We start from the raw sequence: 15,827 nt of genomic DNA, 5'->3' as shown, positions 1-15,827 counted from the left end.
GAGTTAACCGTACCTTTCTAGAAAGGTGGTCTTGTTCTGTGCGTTCTTCATGGCTTTTGCATGGCTAACATATGCTTTATGAAGAAACCAAAGAGTATTCTAGCCAAATACTTGAAACTGCTAGAAGAAAATTTTGTCAACATCCTTCATAAACTGTAGAAGTATTTTAGGATGTCAAGCAGGAATCTGTATTTTCAAGTTAATTGTTTAATATAAGACTGGGATTGACAATGGAAAGAGGAAGAAAAAAATATGTCATTGTTTGCAGAGTATTTTTTCTGTTACGAAGTGATTGAAAATATAATTTGATTTTAATTTGTGTTATCTTATAAATGGAAATACTAGGTAAGTTAGTTAACTGAGAGCTTCTTTATGACTTAAAAAAATTATTACAGATGAAGTCCTGGTAGCTTATCCTGATAACCAACTTAAAAAAAAAAAAGTCATTTCAGATCGGATTACTTATTTAAAAATTTAAGAATCTTAATTTATAAAATAATCATTTACTGTGTTTTAAAATCTTTTTTCTTAATGTTAAATTATTTATTCAATCAGCTCCACAACATCTGTATTAATATTTGAAAGAATTGTAATAGGAGTAAATACGTTCAGGAATGGTTTAGATTAGTCAGATTTCTAAGTAATTCTAAATATATGTTTCTGATATCTAGAGATAAGCTTCACTAGCAAAGCTTGGCTCCAGGATCTTACCCAGTGCTGGAACAGAGTGCATTAAGCTTGCTCAGAAATAAGGTCAGGAGTTTATAATTGGTGTTCTAGCTGAGCTTATTTTCAAAGTAGTAGTTTCAACTACACAAGACTTGTTTTATTTTGGTCTAGAACCAATTTCAAGAATATAGAGCAGATTAAGTATTTTCTTCAAACTTGATTGCATCAAATGATATTCCAATTTGTGGATGAAAAGCAGTCTAATTACTATGTAATTAATTATCTTAATTTAGCTGTAAGATGATGGAATCAGGCTGGTACTATTTTTAGCATGTCATTTCGGAAATATATGAATGGGAATGATTTGGGGAGGTTTGAGTTTGTTAGCTTATCTTATTTGTCATTGCAATCCCAAGTCAAAGTGTCCTAAACCAAGACTGGCCAGCGTGTTGCTTGAGTTATGTGTAGCTTGTGAGCATCTCCCCTGTGGCTGTTGTATTTGGGATGTGTCACATGACTGCCAGTGGGACTGTGCTGCCTTTAGGGGCTGCTGGATAATTCGAATTCCCCACTTTGGAAGCAAATTAGCTAACAATGTGGGAGTTGCCAGCAATGGGCACGTATCTGGATCCCAGTAGAACCCAACCCAAGCCCTTTTTGCAAAAGAGTGGTGGTGCCCCCAGGGAGTCAATTCTCACCTCTCTCCTGCAAACTACTTCCTGAGCTTCTACTTTGGTTGGCTAAGGTGTGTGATGTATAGTCAAAAAGACTGGCTGCAGTTGCCCCTTGAGAAGGTTTTAGCTTCTGGTTATTTTAACCACTTGGTGTTGCATCAGTCTATGTTTTTGCTCAATTTATAGATTGTGTGAGATTGCTGCTGACTGCAGAAGCACAAGTTGATGCTGCTGATAAAAATGGCTTTACACCCTTGTGTTCAGCAGTTGCTCAGGGACATGTCAAGTAAGTGAAATCTTAAGATTTTGCCTGTCAGCTATGACTCAATTTTATATTCTCTTTACATTATATTATATACTTTTTTCATTACATTACTGTTGCATTCTTAGGTATAAATGCATTTAACTATCATTTATTGAAAGCATCTACTGAAACTCATATTCATGTGCCATTCTGTTTTTAATATTTTCCATTTGTTTTGTTTCCAATTGCAGCTCTTAAGGTTGCTGAACGTGTGTATTCTTAGTAACCACTATATGATACTGGTCTACATGGGCGTCATACCTTTGAATTTCTTAATTTTCTTCCAGTTTTCAGCCATAATACAGGATTAACAGAGAAAGGAGGAAAGAAATTATTTTTGCACTGATTTTTTGAAGCATAGGGAACTATGAATATCATATTCAGCGACAATAGAACATTTATCTGAGTATTCTCCTGAGTGATATAGAATCAAATACTTTAAACAACAAAACAGGGTTTTTTAAGGTTTAAGGTTTTTTGTATCAGTAACTTTGAAAAACAGAAAATTATGTATGAGTCCAAGAATATTTCTAAGAACGTTCTTCAAAATGTAGTTACAATAATTTCCTTTTATTTTTTGAAGCTCCTAATTTTATAAAGATTGGTGTTTTATGACAGCATGATTGGAAAATTCTGTCTTCTTTTTATACTGAGAAGCAGTACACAACAATTCATCCAGATGATTGGTTTTTTTCCTCCCTTTTCCTCCCTTTATCAGAAGAGCTGAAGGCTGATGTTGTGTTTCCGCTCTGCAGCTTTACTGTGTATCATAGAATCATAGGAAATAGAACTGAAAGTTGGAAGCAACCATTAGATAACCTCTTCCAGAGCATCCTTATCCAGATAAAACTATTTTACAAATGCAAAAAGTCTTAAACAGCATGACTTGGAATCTTTATTACAGACTTCACCTTTGTTTTATGTATCTGGTTTTGCTTATCTTTCAGTTTTTGATTCTTTTAATGTTGCATTTTACTATTTTTAAGGATTTTACTAATGTAGTAACATATAGGGGTCAGAGTCTTTGAGTGTTATTATACTGTGAGAGACCCTGACCCAACAATGAGGAAGAGTGGGATCCCTGTCCTTCTCACGGTCTTCCATGAGTATATAAGGGTCATCAGAGATTCTTGCCACTTCTTAGTGGACTTCAAGCTTACCAACTAATAGGAATCTTTTACTGGAAGTCTTAATCTAGAGGTAGCAGATTCCCACGATGTGTTTTGAGCACAGAAATACATATCTAGTTAAATGTGTCAGTGTTTTACGTAAAATCTATAAAAATTACATGTGACTTGACAAGACAAACCGAAAATACACTCTTCATATTCTCTCACTAAAATAAGTATCTCAGACTTTGTTTAAATAGGAAGCTATTGGTTTCTCTGACTTACCCTCACAACGCTTTGCTATATATCGTCTGCTGTGTTATGATATTGCAGACTTTATATTCTTTTTCCCTTAGAGTTACTTATGTATTATGATACCTGAACACTTTTCTTGCTTTCCCTTTTTTTAGATACTAAACATGAACTGAATTTGTAAAAGTGAGCATGGAATAATAATGGGGCCAGCCAAAAATATCAGAGAGACTATGAATGCTTCAGGCTGTTTGCTTTGTTGATCACTTCAAAGTTCTGGCTCAGAAAAATTCTGTAATAGGCAGAATTTGGGGCAACAGTATAGTCTGTCCCCTTTCAAGTTTTGTGTTGCATAGTCCGTGTTACTTGTACTACAGCACTAAGGATCTGGGGTTAATGACAGTACTAAACTACTATCAATTACACAGTACTTGTCTGTGATAGATTTGCTAGTCAGTCCCCTATGACATGTTCATTAACCTTATTCCTGAACTGAGACCATACTGTTGTTCCAGCCCTAGTTACATAGTCAGAAAAAAAATGATAGTTTTTTGAGGCTGTTCAGTAGTATCACCAATTCAGAAAATGCTTTCAGGAGAAACTTTCAAAATCATTTCCCATGTGGTCCAGGCCAGGCTGACTTTACCTGTCCTTGAGGTGGAAAGTCAATGTAGCATTTCCAGAATCTTTGAATACAATGCAAAATAACAAAACAGGTATTTTTAACATAGCAGACTTAAAACTCAATCTGAGTTGCTTTATGGAGGTGTCTTGTTATGAGCCCATCTTAAGATGATTTTTGTGACTGTATGGTTAGGATACGTGTTCAACATTTGATAAGGTAGAGCATTACTTTTATTTGTATTTTTTCTGTTCATTTGAGCATTTTCAGAAATCATAGCTAAGTAATTCATGTTAATGTTATCTGTTTCACTCTTTTCTAAAATTGTGCATTTTATCTTGAATTTGACTGATTTTCTGACTAAATAAAAACTTACCAGAAAGAGATTTTTTTTTAAAATACTTCTGATTTTTTTAATCTGTAATTTCTTACATACTTATATTCTTTTATATACCTTACATTGTTTTAAGTATTTTGTCATCCTGTTTGTTATAGTATGGTCTCCTAACCAGTAGTTATTTGGCATTGCATTAATTGCTTTGAGGCTTTATTGTTGATATCCTTCAATTTTTATGGAGTGATAAATATTGAGCCAGAGAGATAGGGAATTGTCTTTGTTTACAGCCCTTGTTTGAACTGCAGAGGGAATAGGCTGGCATTAAGATTTTTCTAAAGTCTTGAGAGTTGTAAGAAGCTGGGTTTGGGAAGGGAAAGGGAGCCAACCCTGGCACAAGAACCAGGAAGAAAACTGGACCTACTGCTACAGGATTGTGAGGAAGTACAGGATCTTGGATCCGAATGCCGTCCCTAGTGAGTCGCTCTTCAGCGCTCCACCTAATCTTCCATCCTCCCTAATCCAGTAGCTGCTACCAACGCACCCCAAGCCATCCTTCTGGAGTAGCCTCCATTCAGGGATCTGAATGGTAGTTAGTGCCGTAGCTGTTTTGCTATCCTCACCAGTTTACTTCCCTAGGCAAGTATCCCTTTTGTTGGTATCTTAAAGCTAGTCCTAGTCCTTCTTTTTTATCCTTTTCTTTTTAAAAGTATTTCAAATGTCAGTAGTCAGAAAAGAAATGTTATTTTGCTCAGCTGAAGGTTTTTCTTAAGCAGCTGTCATCAAGTTTTTATTAGCCTTGTGAAATTAAGTGTTTTACACTCACTGTTTTTAAATGCAGCTACAACAGTTTAAGATTTACAGATTTAAAGTCACCTGATTTTCTGTCTTTATACCTATGTATAAAATTATACCTTATACTTGTCTATATGTGATAGGTATAATCACATATAAAATCACAGGTATATCTGTATCTACAAAATCAGTACTTTATAAAAAATAATATTTAAATGTTGTAAGTTATAAAGAGGTTTTGGATGTCAAATATAAGATAATTTTACTGCCTTATTGTTTGCTGTAGGTGTGCAGAATTATTAATTATGTATCAGGCTGATATTAACCATGCTGCTGAAAGAGGACACACACCTTTGTACCTGGCCTGTAAAAATGGAAATAATGATTGTATTAAGTTATTGTTGGAAGGTGGAGCCGATCGAACAGTAAAAACCAGCGTAAGTTAAAATAGTTTGTAAAGTTAAAGTACCTTGTATAGTACTGAATAACTGCAAACAGCTAGGAAATATTTACATTAAAATATTTATTTAAAGTTTTTTTTAAAGCTGGAATAAAACATGTAATTTGAAATTAATATTTTGTTCTTTTCATCATATTTTCTGGGTTTTTTTGAGCTGTGTATTGTCTAAAATCTCCTAAATTATATGACTTCCATATCATTTTACATATTTCAGATATATTATATTCAGAGATATATATATATTTCTCATATTTCATGCTGCAGTTTGCTGCAGACTTTTCTTCAGCACTGGATTTGCAAAACAGAACTCTTCTCTTCTGACTTATTTTTAAGGTGGAGAAGTGGAGATAGGGGTTTTGCTTCCACCTTTTATGTTAGGGTGCTTTATTGTTGTCCTTTAGGGGACCCCCACCCCCAAATTTGTCAGCCAGTATTGTAAAGCCTCATATATCACAAATGGGAGAATATGGAAAAAAAAATTGTATCTACAGAAGAAAGGCAGGAGGACTGTCTCAAAATTAACGTCTAGGTATTGCCCTTTTCAGGTGCTTTCCTGAAGTTTTTCTTAAGACTTTGAGGTAAATATGACAATAAATGTGGGATGGAGGCTGTCCAGAAACACAGCACAAAGAGTATTAGCTTCACAGTACGTTCTGCTCCTCTATTACACTGAATTTTTTTGATTCATTTATTTTGGATTTGGAAAGTAAATATAGTTGACTTGAAATGAGAGAAAGTTATGATGTCATGAAAATATCTGATTGATAAATTGATTAATGCAACATGAAACAAATTATTGGTCGTTAGAATTGTGTTAGTTTGATACATGATAAGGAAACAGTTTATTAACAGCATATAAGTCCTATATCACTTAGACTCTTCTAAAAATTTTGAAGTGTCTGTCTGTTGGACTGTCCTTGGAGAAAGCTGTAAAATTTTCTTTCTGCTACATTTTCTTCCCTCTCTTTCTTCCACCCTAAACACATGCAAGCAACTCTGTTTTCCCAAAGGATTATTATGTCACTCTTGCTTATCTTTTTAATTTCCAAACAGAGCCTTCCATTCAGATTCATTGCTGATAGAAGTTCTGCAAACATTTTTCGATGTGTTTGGTGGGAGTGTGCTTTTTGCTTTTATTTTTTTAGGATGGCTGGTCACCAGTTCACGCAGCAGTGGATTCTGGTAATGTTGACAGTCTCAAGCTCCTTATGTACTATGGAGAGCCAAACAATGGGAACTCTTTGACTGATGCAGAGCCTAATTTAAACTACTTTGATTTGGAGAAGAGAGAAGACAACTATAGCAGTAGAGTGAAGCCTGTTATTTCTGCAGATCTCATCAACCATGCTGACAAAGAGGGTTGGACTGCTGCACACATAGCAGCATCAAAAGGCTTTAAGGTCAGTCTATGTGAACAAGTTACAGTAACAGTCTATGTAACAAGTTACAGATAGAATTTAGGCAAGATAAATCCATCTTTTTTATCTTTGAAGAACTAAAACTTAGATGTCAAATCTAAGTTTGTTATTTAGTTTATTGTTGCGCTTGATTTAACAGAGACAGAGAGATATTTCCAGTGGGCAGTTTACCCCAGAAGCTAGGTGTCAAATGGGGTGAATTATCATATTTAAATGCCTATTTCTTCTGGGACAACAATAAAAAGAGAAAACATGATTACTTGAGATTCAGATTTTCAAAGTTAAGGTGAGGTGAATCCCACCCTAAATGCCAGTTCTTTGGGTGTCATGTAGTTACAGATATTAGATGGACATAGTTTCCAGTTACAGTTAGGGATGATTTAATTATGAACAATTTTTCCTGTGGGAGGGAGGGGAGGAAAAGAAATTTGAGAATCAGATTTGTGCAGTAATACATTGTTTAATTTGTTATCTTGGGCAGCCTTTTTAGCAGGCAATGAATAAGTTTTCTCGGGGTTGGGACAACTGATGACATGGAGAATGACCTGACAGGTCTTACTGATGATAAACAGGAAGATTTCTGAAAATTGAATATTACTTGAAGGATTTGACATCAGAAGCTTTACACTTCTAACACTGACTGTTTAAAGGATTTTTTTTTATTTTTTTTTTAATGACAGCTGTCAGTCAGATCTTACTGTGAAACTTTTACCCAGGGAGAAAATAGAGGATACTAAACACAGAAGAGAGTGAATTTTAGAAAAATATAGTCCAAGACTTTGAAAATCAGCCTGTGATTACATGCCTAATTCAATATCTATCGTTATGTTTGCTTTTTTTCCTGATAAATTTACTATGATAAATTCAAAATAGGCACAGATTTAAGATTCAGTTCATTAAATTATGGTTTTTTAGGGACCAGCCACTGCTTACTCAGCATTTTGCATTACAGAGTCAATGTTCCATTACCAGTGTCTGTTAGGCAGGTACAGACTCTTATTTCAGTTTCCACTCATCTGAATTTAGATGGAGTTTAAGGTATTTGTTATAGTCTGCGAATACCTAAATAGTGTGCAATATGTTGCTTCTTTCTGCAATAATATAATCCTCAGGAACTTGGAAGCTAGGTTTTATTTACTGTCTCAAAGAGGCTTTGGCTAGGTGTTCTCTCTGAAGGCTCTGACACTGGAAGTCTTCACATATACCTTCCATGAATAACTCATGGTTTTGAGTTTCTGAGCACATTCCAAGTCGACTCTATAATAAGATCTCTGTTGAGGCTTGAGGGTATTCTCTTAGGTGATGAAGGCAATATATAGCTGGCAGTCAGATTCCTGGTTTTGATGTTGCAGAGACTTTATATAACTGTATTTGATTAAATGCATTTATTGACTTGAGAGAAGTTTGGGATATTAAGAAGCTAAAGAAAGCTTAATAGCCATCTTCAAGTACTGTTAACACTTCGACTTCATTTTCTAATCCTTTATCTGCATTGCATGTCATTCATTACACTACATGATAGTTGCATATAAGCAGTGCTGGCACTTGCACCCTTTTCTTTTGAGATTGGTAGGTGCCATTCTTTACAGATGAATTATGCTAGGGCATCTTAACTGCTATTTCATAGGCAACGGAGCCAACAAAACTTCCCATTTTACTAAGGAAATAAGCCTCATTTCTTTGTTCTCTCCCACTTCTTTCTTCCCTCTTTACTTCCCACTTTCAGCCTCAGGGTTCAGTCCTCTGCCTTCTGCTGTCTTTGCCATTCATTGCACCCATTTGAGAGACACAGTTAACTTACTAACCTGGCAAGAAAATATGCTTTTTTTTCCTGGTTAATTTTCTTCTGGCAAAGTTAGTGAGCTAATAGATTTTTTAAAAGTTCTGACAAGTGCTGGAACCACAATCTGGTAAAATTTCATCTCACAGGGAAATATAGCTTGAATGACTGTTATGTTTATGAAAGGTGTCGGAGTATCAGATATACTGACAAAAGTCTTTCTGTTAGAACAGCTACAAAACAAGTAACAGTAGCCAAACCTGCAACAAGCCACTGTTCTGAATCGAAATACTTAATAGCTCCTTCTCTGTGTTTTCAAGATTTGGTTTCTCCGCTATGATTAACCCCAGAGGTTATCAATACAATATTAACTAGTATAATTTCTGATGGTGTCTTTTTTTAATATACGTATCTGTCCTTGAAAGGTATGTCTGAGGATGAGAAAGCTTTCATGAAGGCCACCTGTATTGTTCCTGAATGGATGATCATTAGAAATCAGGACTTAATCAGTCTTCTGATCACTGATCAATCAACATTTGAATGTAGTTTTGTGAGGGCTTTTTTTTTCCCCATGCTAGTTTGGGAGGATCTATATAATTAATATTTTTTTCATGTTACAGTATGATTGTACCAATCCAAATTTATCTGTTAGTAGCTTGTTTCTAATGAATTTTTTCTTTTGTTGAGCATATGACTCTTTTTTAAGCCTTTGAATTTTAAGAAGGCATCACGTTGCTAGCATCCACAAAATGTTTGTGCTCTGACTTTAATAAAAATGCATTTTTATTTCACTGCATTGTTACCATGCTTGCAGAAATTCAGGTTTACCTGCCAAAGAAGAGGCTTGCAAGGTGATGTTAAAATGATTGTTTTTCTTTTGCTGTGTCCCACTCAGATGTCAGGCATGATGGAAACTCCTACTTGGTGAATTGCAAAGTGAAAACTCATTTTATGGATTGCCATCTGAATAGATTCATTAATTAGACTGTATTAAGTTTTAGAATTGCTTTTTTCGTGTTGCTTGAACATTGAGGCCAAGATGTTCAAAACAGGATGCATAACTGGGCTTCTATTTCCTTATGTGAATACCTAAACTAGTGGCCAGATGTTAAGAATTTCTCAATTTGACTGATCAGCACTTGATGCTTGGAGACTGTACAAGCCTGGCTGCGTATGTTCTGCTTTTTCAAAATCTTGATTTGAGACTTTCAAGTCTACTATAAAATATTTTTACTCCTGGTTTTCAACTCTGTGAGGAACATCATTTTGACGCTTGTATGTAGAAACTCCATAGCTGACTACCTTTGGAAATGCATGTGTAAGAATTTCAATTAGGAGTCTAACTGCGTATTGGTAGAACTTTTTAATGCAGCAAATGGACAAGTAAATAATGCAGTTCTTACCTTTGCAGAACTGTCTAGAAATCCTTTGTAGCCATGGTGGACTAGAGGCTGAGAGAAAAGATAAGTGTAATCGAACATTGCATGATGTTGCTACTGATGATTGCAAACATCTCCTAGAAAACTTAAGTAAGTAAATGCTATCAGCACCATATAAAAATGTTTTTAGTAAAGAGCTTGTGAGACAAAAATGAGAAATATTAAAAGGGTAGTTGTCACTTTTTTGGCACCACAAAATTAAGTTTTCTTAACCTCACAAGTTTCTAGTCTACAAATTTTGCAAAAGCATATGATAAAATTTTGTTGAAGGTTATTAAATGACTTATGTCTTTGTTTTTAAACCATTTGAAAAGATGGTATATATTGTATGTGTGCAAATATCCATATTTTCTTAAAATTTCTAAATTTAATATTAGTAATTACTTTTTCCAAAGCTATTATCCTCTTCTTATCCTTTCCTCAAATTCTTGCAGAAAAATCACTCTAGTGGTGGATAGCTGTCAAATTTCCTCAGGCTATGACAATCATCTAGTCATATCTGAATCTCTTTTTAGAGCATAGTTTTATTTGTCACTTGTTTATTGTTGAGGGAATTGTTTGTTTTATTCTTCAAAAAAAGTCTTAGAGACAACATCAAACAACTTCTTTTTTCCAACATCAATAACTTCTGTCAGAAGATTGTTCTTCTGTTGGAACCTGTCATCATCTTCTTTCTCCGTAAGTTTTCTCAAAATTCAGTAGAGCAGGCTGGCTTGTGTATTTCTTGAGTTAGAACTTAGTCCATCCACTCACAAGTTCTGCGTTTTCTATTTCTCTGTATAGTCAGAAGTATTGTATTTGTAGATTTGTATGCTTTGTGTTTATTCACTTTTTTTGTGTTTGTGTTGTGGGCTGTAGGTCTGTGGGTAGTCAAGTTCACTGATTATCAACAAATTAGGGAAGCTCTTCGTGTGCTGCTTCTGATTTTCCTCTTCAGCTATTACAATATCTAAGTTCTTACCATTTTACTGTAGGTGCAGAGGGGAACACAACTCCCTTTCTATTAGAAACTCCTCTGTGGTCTACTTCTTTATAAGACTGAAGCCAATTTCTCATGGCTGAATCTGTAGCCTGTTAAATTGATGCTTGTATTATTTTCATCAGTCCTACTACCCTGTTTCTCTGGTCAGGCTTATCATGAATCCAGCTGCTTTTATCAGGTCAGAACCTTTGGACTCCATTTCTCTTCACTTTCATTTGTTAAACCTGTAGTTAACATCAGTGCAATCATAATTAGCTTTTTTGCTCCCACAATATCTGATCTGTGGAAGCTTGGAAACACCACTCTCATCTGGGTATACACCTCAACAAGCCAAGAGTGGATTTTGGGTAAGCTGTGTATGTACCATCCTCTACCTTCCTCACAGTCCAGTAAGGTTTCCACTGTAAGGAATTACATGTATGTAGGACAGGAGGATGTGCTCCAACAGATCTGAAAGACTCAGGGCCAGGATTGCCAGCTATGCCATAGAGGTCACATGCACTGAAATTTAGGCATACCCTGTACCTCTGTCCTAGGGGCCTGTTTCCTTGTAGAGAACCCTCTGTATTTCTTATAGTCATTGCTAATTTCCCTGAGGTCCAGCCATCAGAAGGGCAAGCCTTTGATACATTTCTCACAATCCCACATCTGAAGGATGCCATTGAGTAATCTTTTCCCTATGGTAGGCTGGTGGGTTTAAATCAGAGCTTTTCCGACATCAGAAAAGCTTCATTGGTTTGTATCAGCTGAAGATTTGGCTTCTGAACTCAAAAGCAAAACTAAGATCATGTTGCAAGATCTCATAATAAGCTGATATCTTTTTTTGTGGTGCACTTATTTTTAATTTCAGGGATAATTTCTGAAAGGGATTGTTTTGGCATTGAAGTTAGAAGATAGTTTTCTTTTCACTTTTAGTCATCTAAATGAGCCATATAGACTGCTGCTTCTGTTGAGTTGTATTCCATTTTTCAAAGAGCAAGATTTAAAATAACTCCATTAAATTAATTTTGTTTCTAGAATGTGCATGTAAATTTACTTTCTTTTTTTAATATTTTGTCAATTTATTCTATAGCAAATCAGATATAGACTTCCAAGTGAATTTTCTGTCTTAGCTTTTAGCTTTTTATTTAAAGACATTTGGCTCAGCTGTGTTTTCCGCTTGTGCACTAGTGCCAGAAAATTCCTTTCTGCGTTGATAATAAAAGTGTGCACAACCACAATAAACTGAAACATTAAGATACTACCTACCATCTGTCTTAATTTATAAGAAATTAGTCTGTAAAGAGGAAATAAAAGATTAAGTAAGTTTGTCTTGCTTCCTGTTATTTAAGCATAATAATACTGATTTTTTTGTAATGTAAAAAAAGATAGATACCTTGATATTTGTTTTTCATCACTGCTCTGATTTGGTGGTGGTGATCTGTGCTGCTCTTTAACATTTGCTTTTCTGTAGCAGGAGTTATTTTGTAGCTTTCTTTTGCAATATTAGATGTTAGTGGTCTTTAATAATAGGATTTTTTTAATTGAGTTTTACAGTTTTTCTCATTCTTATTTTTCTGTTTTTCAACAGATGCTCTTAATGTACCTGTAAGGATTTCAGTCAGTGGCATTGAACCAGCCCATTGTGGTACAGAGGAATTTGATACAGAAAACACAATATGTTCTTTAAATATCCGCAAACAGACATCATGGGATGATTTTTCAAAAGCAGTGAGTCAGGCAGTGACAAACCATTTCCAAGCAATCGCTTCTGATGGATGGAGGAGCCTAGAAGACCTGTCATTTAATAGTGCTGCAGAATCCAACATTGGCCTCAGTGCAAGCAGTATATTATCTGTCAAACTAGGTATCAATATTTGGTGCAATAAGAAAAGCAAAAACTGGGGGTTTTCTTGAATTTGTGAAATCTTGTAAGTAAGATAAAAATATCTTTAGATTTCTGGATCTTTTAAAGCTTAGACTAAGAAAGACCAATACTAGCTATGAAACTTTGAACAGTGCTGGCATGAAAACATTCTTTATTTTTATCTGTGTGTATGGTACAATTCATTAAGCACTTTAATATCATCTTGGAGACCATGAGGCCCTATGTTAATTAGTCCTTTACTCAATTTAGTACTCCAGAGGAGAGATCTGTATTACAGGTGAAACAAAACAATTCAAAGCAAAGCCCACGCTATGTCTTTACAGTACATCCAGCATGTACAGTAAATCCAGACTGTAAATCATCAACATAGGTAGAACAGAACTACTCCTGTTTATGTAACTTCACTTATCGAAGTAAAACAGAAAAATCTTTAAAATGATGAGAAATTGGCCAAAATGTGGTGGTAGTAGTAACAGTTGCATAGAATTCTGAAAATCCATGTGCCTCATCTTAAATCCCCTTCGCCCCTCCACCTGCCCACCACCCCAAAAAAAACCTATTCACATTAAACTGGGCAAACTATCTTATTTTACTTCATTTTACGTGTAAAGATGTAAAGACAGGCTAGCTATTAAACTTGCGTCTCAGTTGGCACAAAACATTCGTATCCTCAGTCATGTATCAAATAATAGTATGATTGAGTTCATGGGACTGGTTTGTTTGGCAAATTTGTCAGTGTATGCACACAATCTTTGTAAGCAAGTGAATATGCTTGAGCATTGAACACTTTATATAAATACAGTGAATATCTCTCTTTTATTTTTTCTTTTTAACAGGAAACATTTCATGGTCAACAGGTCAGATTTTTTCCCAGCCACCATGGGACTTTTTGAAGAACAACAGAGCTGAGCATATCACAGTGTTTTTGTTTGGTAATTTTCAATTCATAATTTTCAGTTTTGAATGTTAATACAGTCCATATGAAATACATAATTTGAGAATTATTTGCTACTAGTTTTGTTCTTCAGTGTTGCTTGATCCTCAGAAATATCATATCCAATTAATTGTTTAACTAGATTTGAAAGGGTCTACAACATTGAGAAAACATGCTGGCACATAAAAGCCCTACTACCTTTTTCAGTTACATAGTAGTATCCATTTTACTTATGTCATGGATACCCGTGAATCTATGTTGCTAGATAAATGCCTTTCATTTCTTCACCATTTTAATTTGAATAGCCTGTAATTTTAGGCGATCACTGTAGAATACTGCATGAAAAGCATATATCTCCATCATACATGCTTATAAACATGAGAGATTTAGAAAAGTTATTTGTGTATCTCTTCTTAAAGGACCTCAAGAAGGCTGCCTAAATAGTGTGACTTATGCATCTATGATCCATCTTCAGACACTTCAGAATTACCTCCGCCTGGTAAGTACTAAGCTAGCTTCTCTCTGCATGCTATTTATACACAAAAATACTTCTGTAATAGTGTCGACTAAAAAAAATTGATCTTCTACTCTGTGAAAGAATGTCAAGACTTCTAAAACATTAACTGGGATGAAAGCTGTTATTTTAAAATAAAGTTCCCCCTAAATCTTACCCCAATAACTTTAGTCATGTGAGGGCATTAACTTTCTTCTTCAAATAGCTGCCATCTGATTAACTGAACTGCTTAAGAAAATATATTAAAAGCTCTGTGATATCTTATTTCTTTCCGAAGTTATTTCATTCCACTTTTTGAGGGGAAAGTAAATTAGAATAACATTCATGTAAGCAATTATTTGAGACTTGAATTTTATTATTAGCTTATATATATATCTCTCCTGTAACTCTTACAATTTATTTAATACCTCAAGATGTAAGGATAATTGGATAACATGAGTTAACTTTCATAGATCATTTGTTTTAACATTGCTAATCAAATCAGAATTAGCTTAAAATCTGCATAATTTCTGCTGTGTCCTTGGATAATATTTTATGTTATTAGAAGACCAGTTGCATGCCATAGGTTTCTGCTGTATTCAACAATATTGCACAATGATATGAGTGTATTTCCTTACTGACATTTTAGAAAGAAAATAATTTTACAGTTAAGATCAATGAAATCATTTTTATTCTACCATATTGATAACATGATCCCATTTCAACTGGAAATTAAGTCCTTAGTCTAAGTCCTTAAGTTAGCAGTGACTAAAACTACTCTTTGATGATTTTAACATCATTCTGGTTTATCTATTTTAATTCAAAATCAAGAAGGTATTTGTGACGCCTAAACTCATCCTTCCTATATGAATTTTTCAAGTTTTAATGATTGCTATAATAACAAAGTACCTTTTCATGTAGTTTTACAAATTAGGATATAAATTTATCAATATATTTCCAAGATGATGTATGCAAATATTGCTTTTTTTGAAACTCATATAGTGAGGATTATCAACTCTAGTAGTGCAAAACAAAGAATTTTGTCTGTTAGGTGCTGATTGTCTCATCTAGGTAAAAAAAAAATCCAAGTCTATGAACTTTCAAGAATAATTTATTGTCTATCTGTAGGTTGAACAATACCATAATGTCATTTTCCATGGTCCAGAAGGAAGTTTGCAAGACTATATAGCATATCAGATAGCGGCCTGCATGAAGGTATTAACACAAACATATAAAGTAATTTAGTTGATAAATTAGAGTTTGCACTATTTCACCAAATCTATAAATTTTCAACACAGCAAAAGCAAGTGGCTGCAGGATCCACATGTGAAATTGTTAAAGTTGAAGTGGATGCTGGTTTCTCCAAGGAGCAGCTTGCAGAACTGTTCATCAGTAGTGGTAAGGTTATTTCAGCAGGACTGATTTTGGAAATTTGTAGGAAAATTTTTAATGGTACAAAGTAAAGAAATACATTAAAACAATTTGCATAGTGGGTGGCGTGTTTTAACAGAACCCATAATTTCCCAGGTGCTTGGGGAATAATGATCAGAGTCTAAACTGAGGTAGAGCTAAGTGTGACAGTCCAATAGGGAGCTCTGTCAAAAGTTCGTGCCATTTAAGTAAAATCAATAGTTCTTAATATTTTTTTTCTGTCTCATTCCTTTTTCCCTTTGTTTGTGAGCCTTTAAAGGTTGA

General features: G+C 34.6%; 1 protein-coding gene across 1 annotated transcript in view; it reads left to right on the top strand.

Moving 5' to 3' along the window:
* Window positions 1–15,827, top strand: part of CTTNBP2 (cortactin binding protein 2) — an 89,897-nt gene that overhangs the window by 53,603 nt on the left and 20,467 nt on the right. Inside the window, exons 6-14 of the mRNA XM_050914589.1 lie at window positions 1,530–1,629; window positions 5,046–5,196; window positions 6,365–6,619; window positions 9,829–9,946; window positions 12,409–12,684; window positions 13,542–13,637; window positions 14,059–14,138; window positions 15,261–15,347; window positions 15,431–15,530. Coding sequence (XP_050770546.1) covers window positions 1,530–1,629; window positions 5,046–5,196; window positions 6,365–6,619; window positions 9,829–9,946; window positions 12,409–12,684; window positions 13,542–13,637; window positions 14,059–14,138; window positions 15,261–15,347; window positions 15,431–15,530 — 1,263 coding nt within the window. The remainder of the gene's footprint in view (window positions 1–1,529; window positions 1,630–5,045; window positions 5,197–6,364; window positions 6,620–9,828; window positions 9,947–12,408; window positions 12,685–13,541; window positions 13,638–14,058; window positions 14,139–15,260; window positions 15,348–15,430; window positions 15,531–15,827) is intronic.

This window comes from Gymnogyps californianus, chromosome 1, assembly GCF_018139145.2.
Source record: "Gymnogyps californianus isolate 813 chromosome 1, ASM1813914v2, whole genome shotgun sequence".
In the NCBI taxonomy this organism is placed as follows: domain Eukaryota; kingdom Metazoa; phylum Chordata; class Aves; order Accipitriformes; family Cathartidae; genus Gymnogyps; species Gymnogyps californianus.
This window is presented reverse-complemented; position numbering and strand designations above follow the sequence as displayed.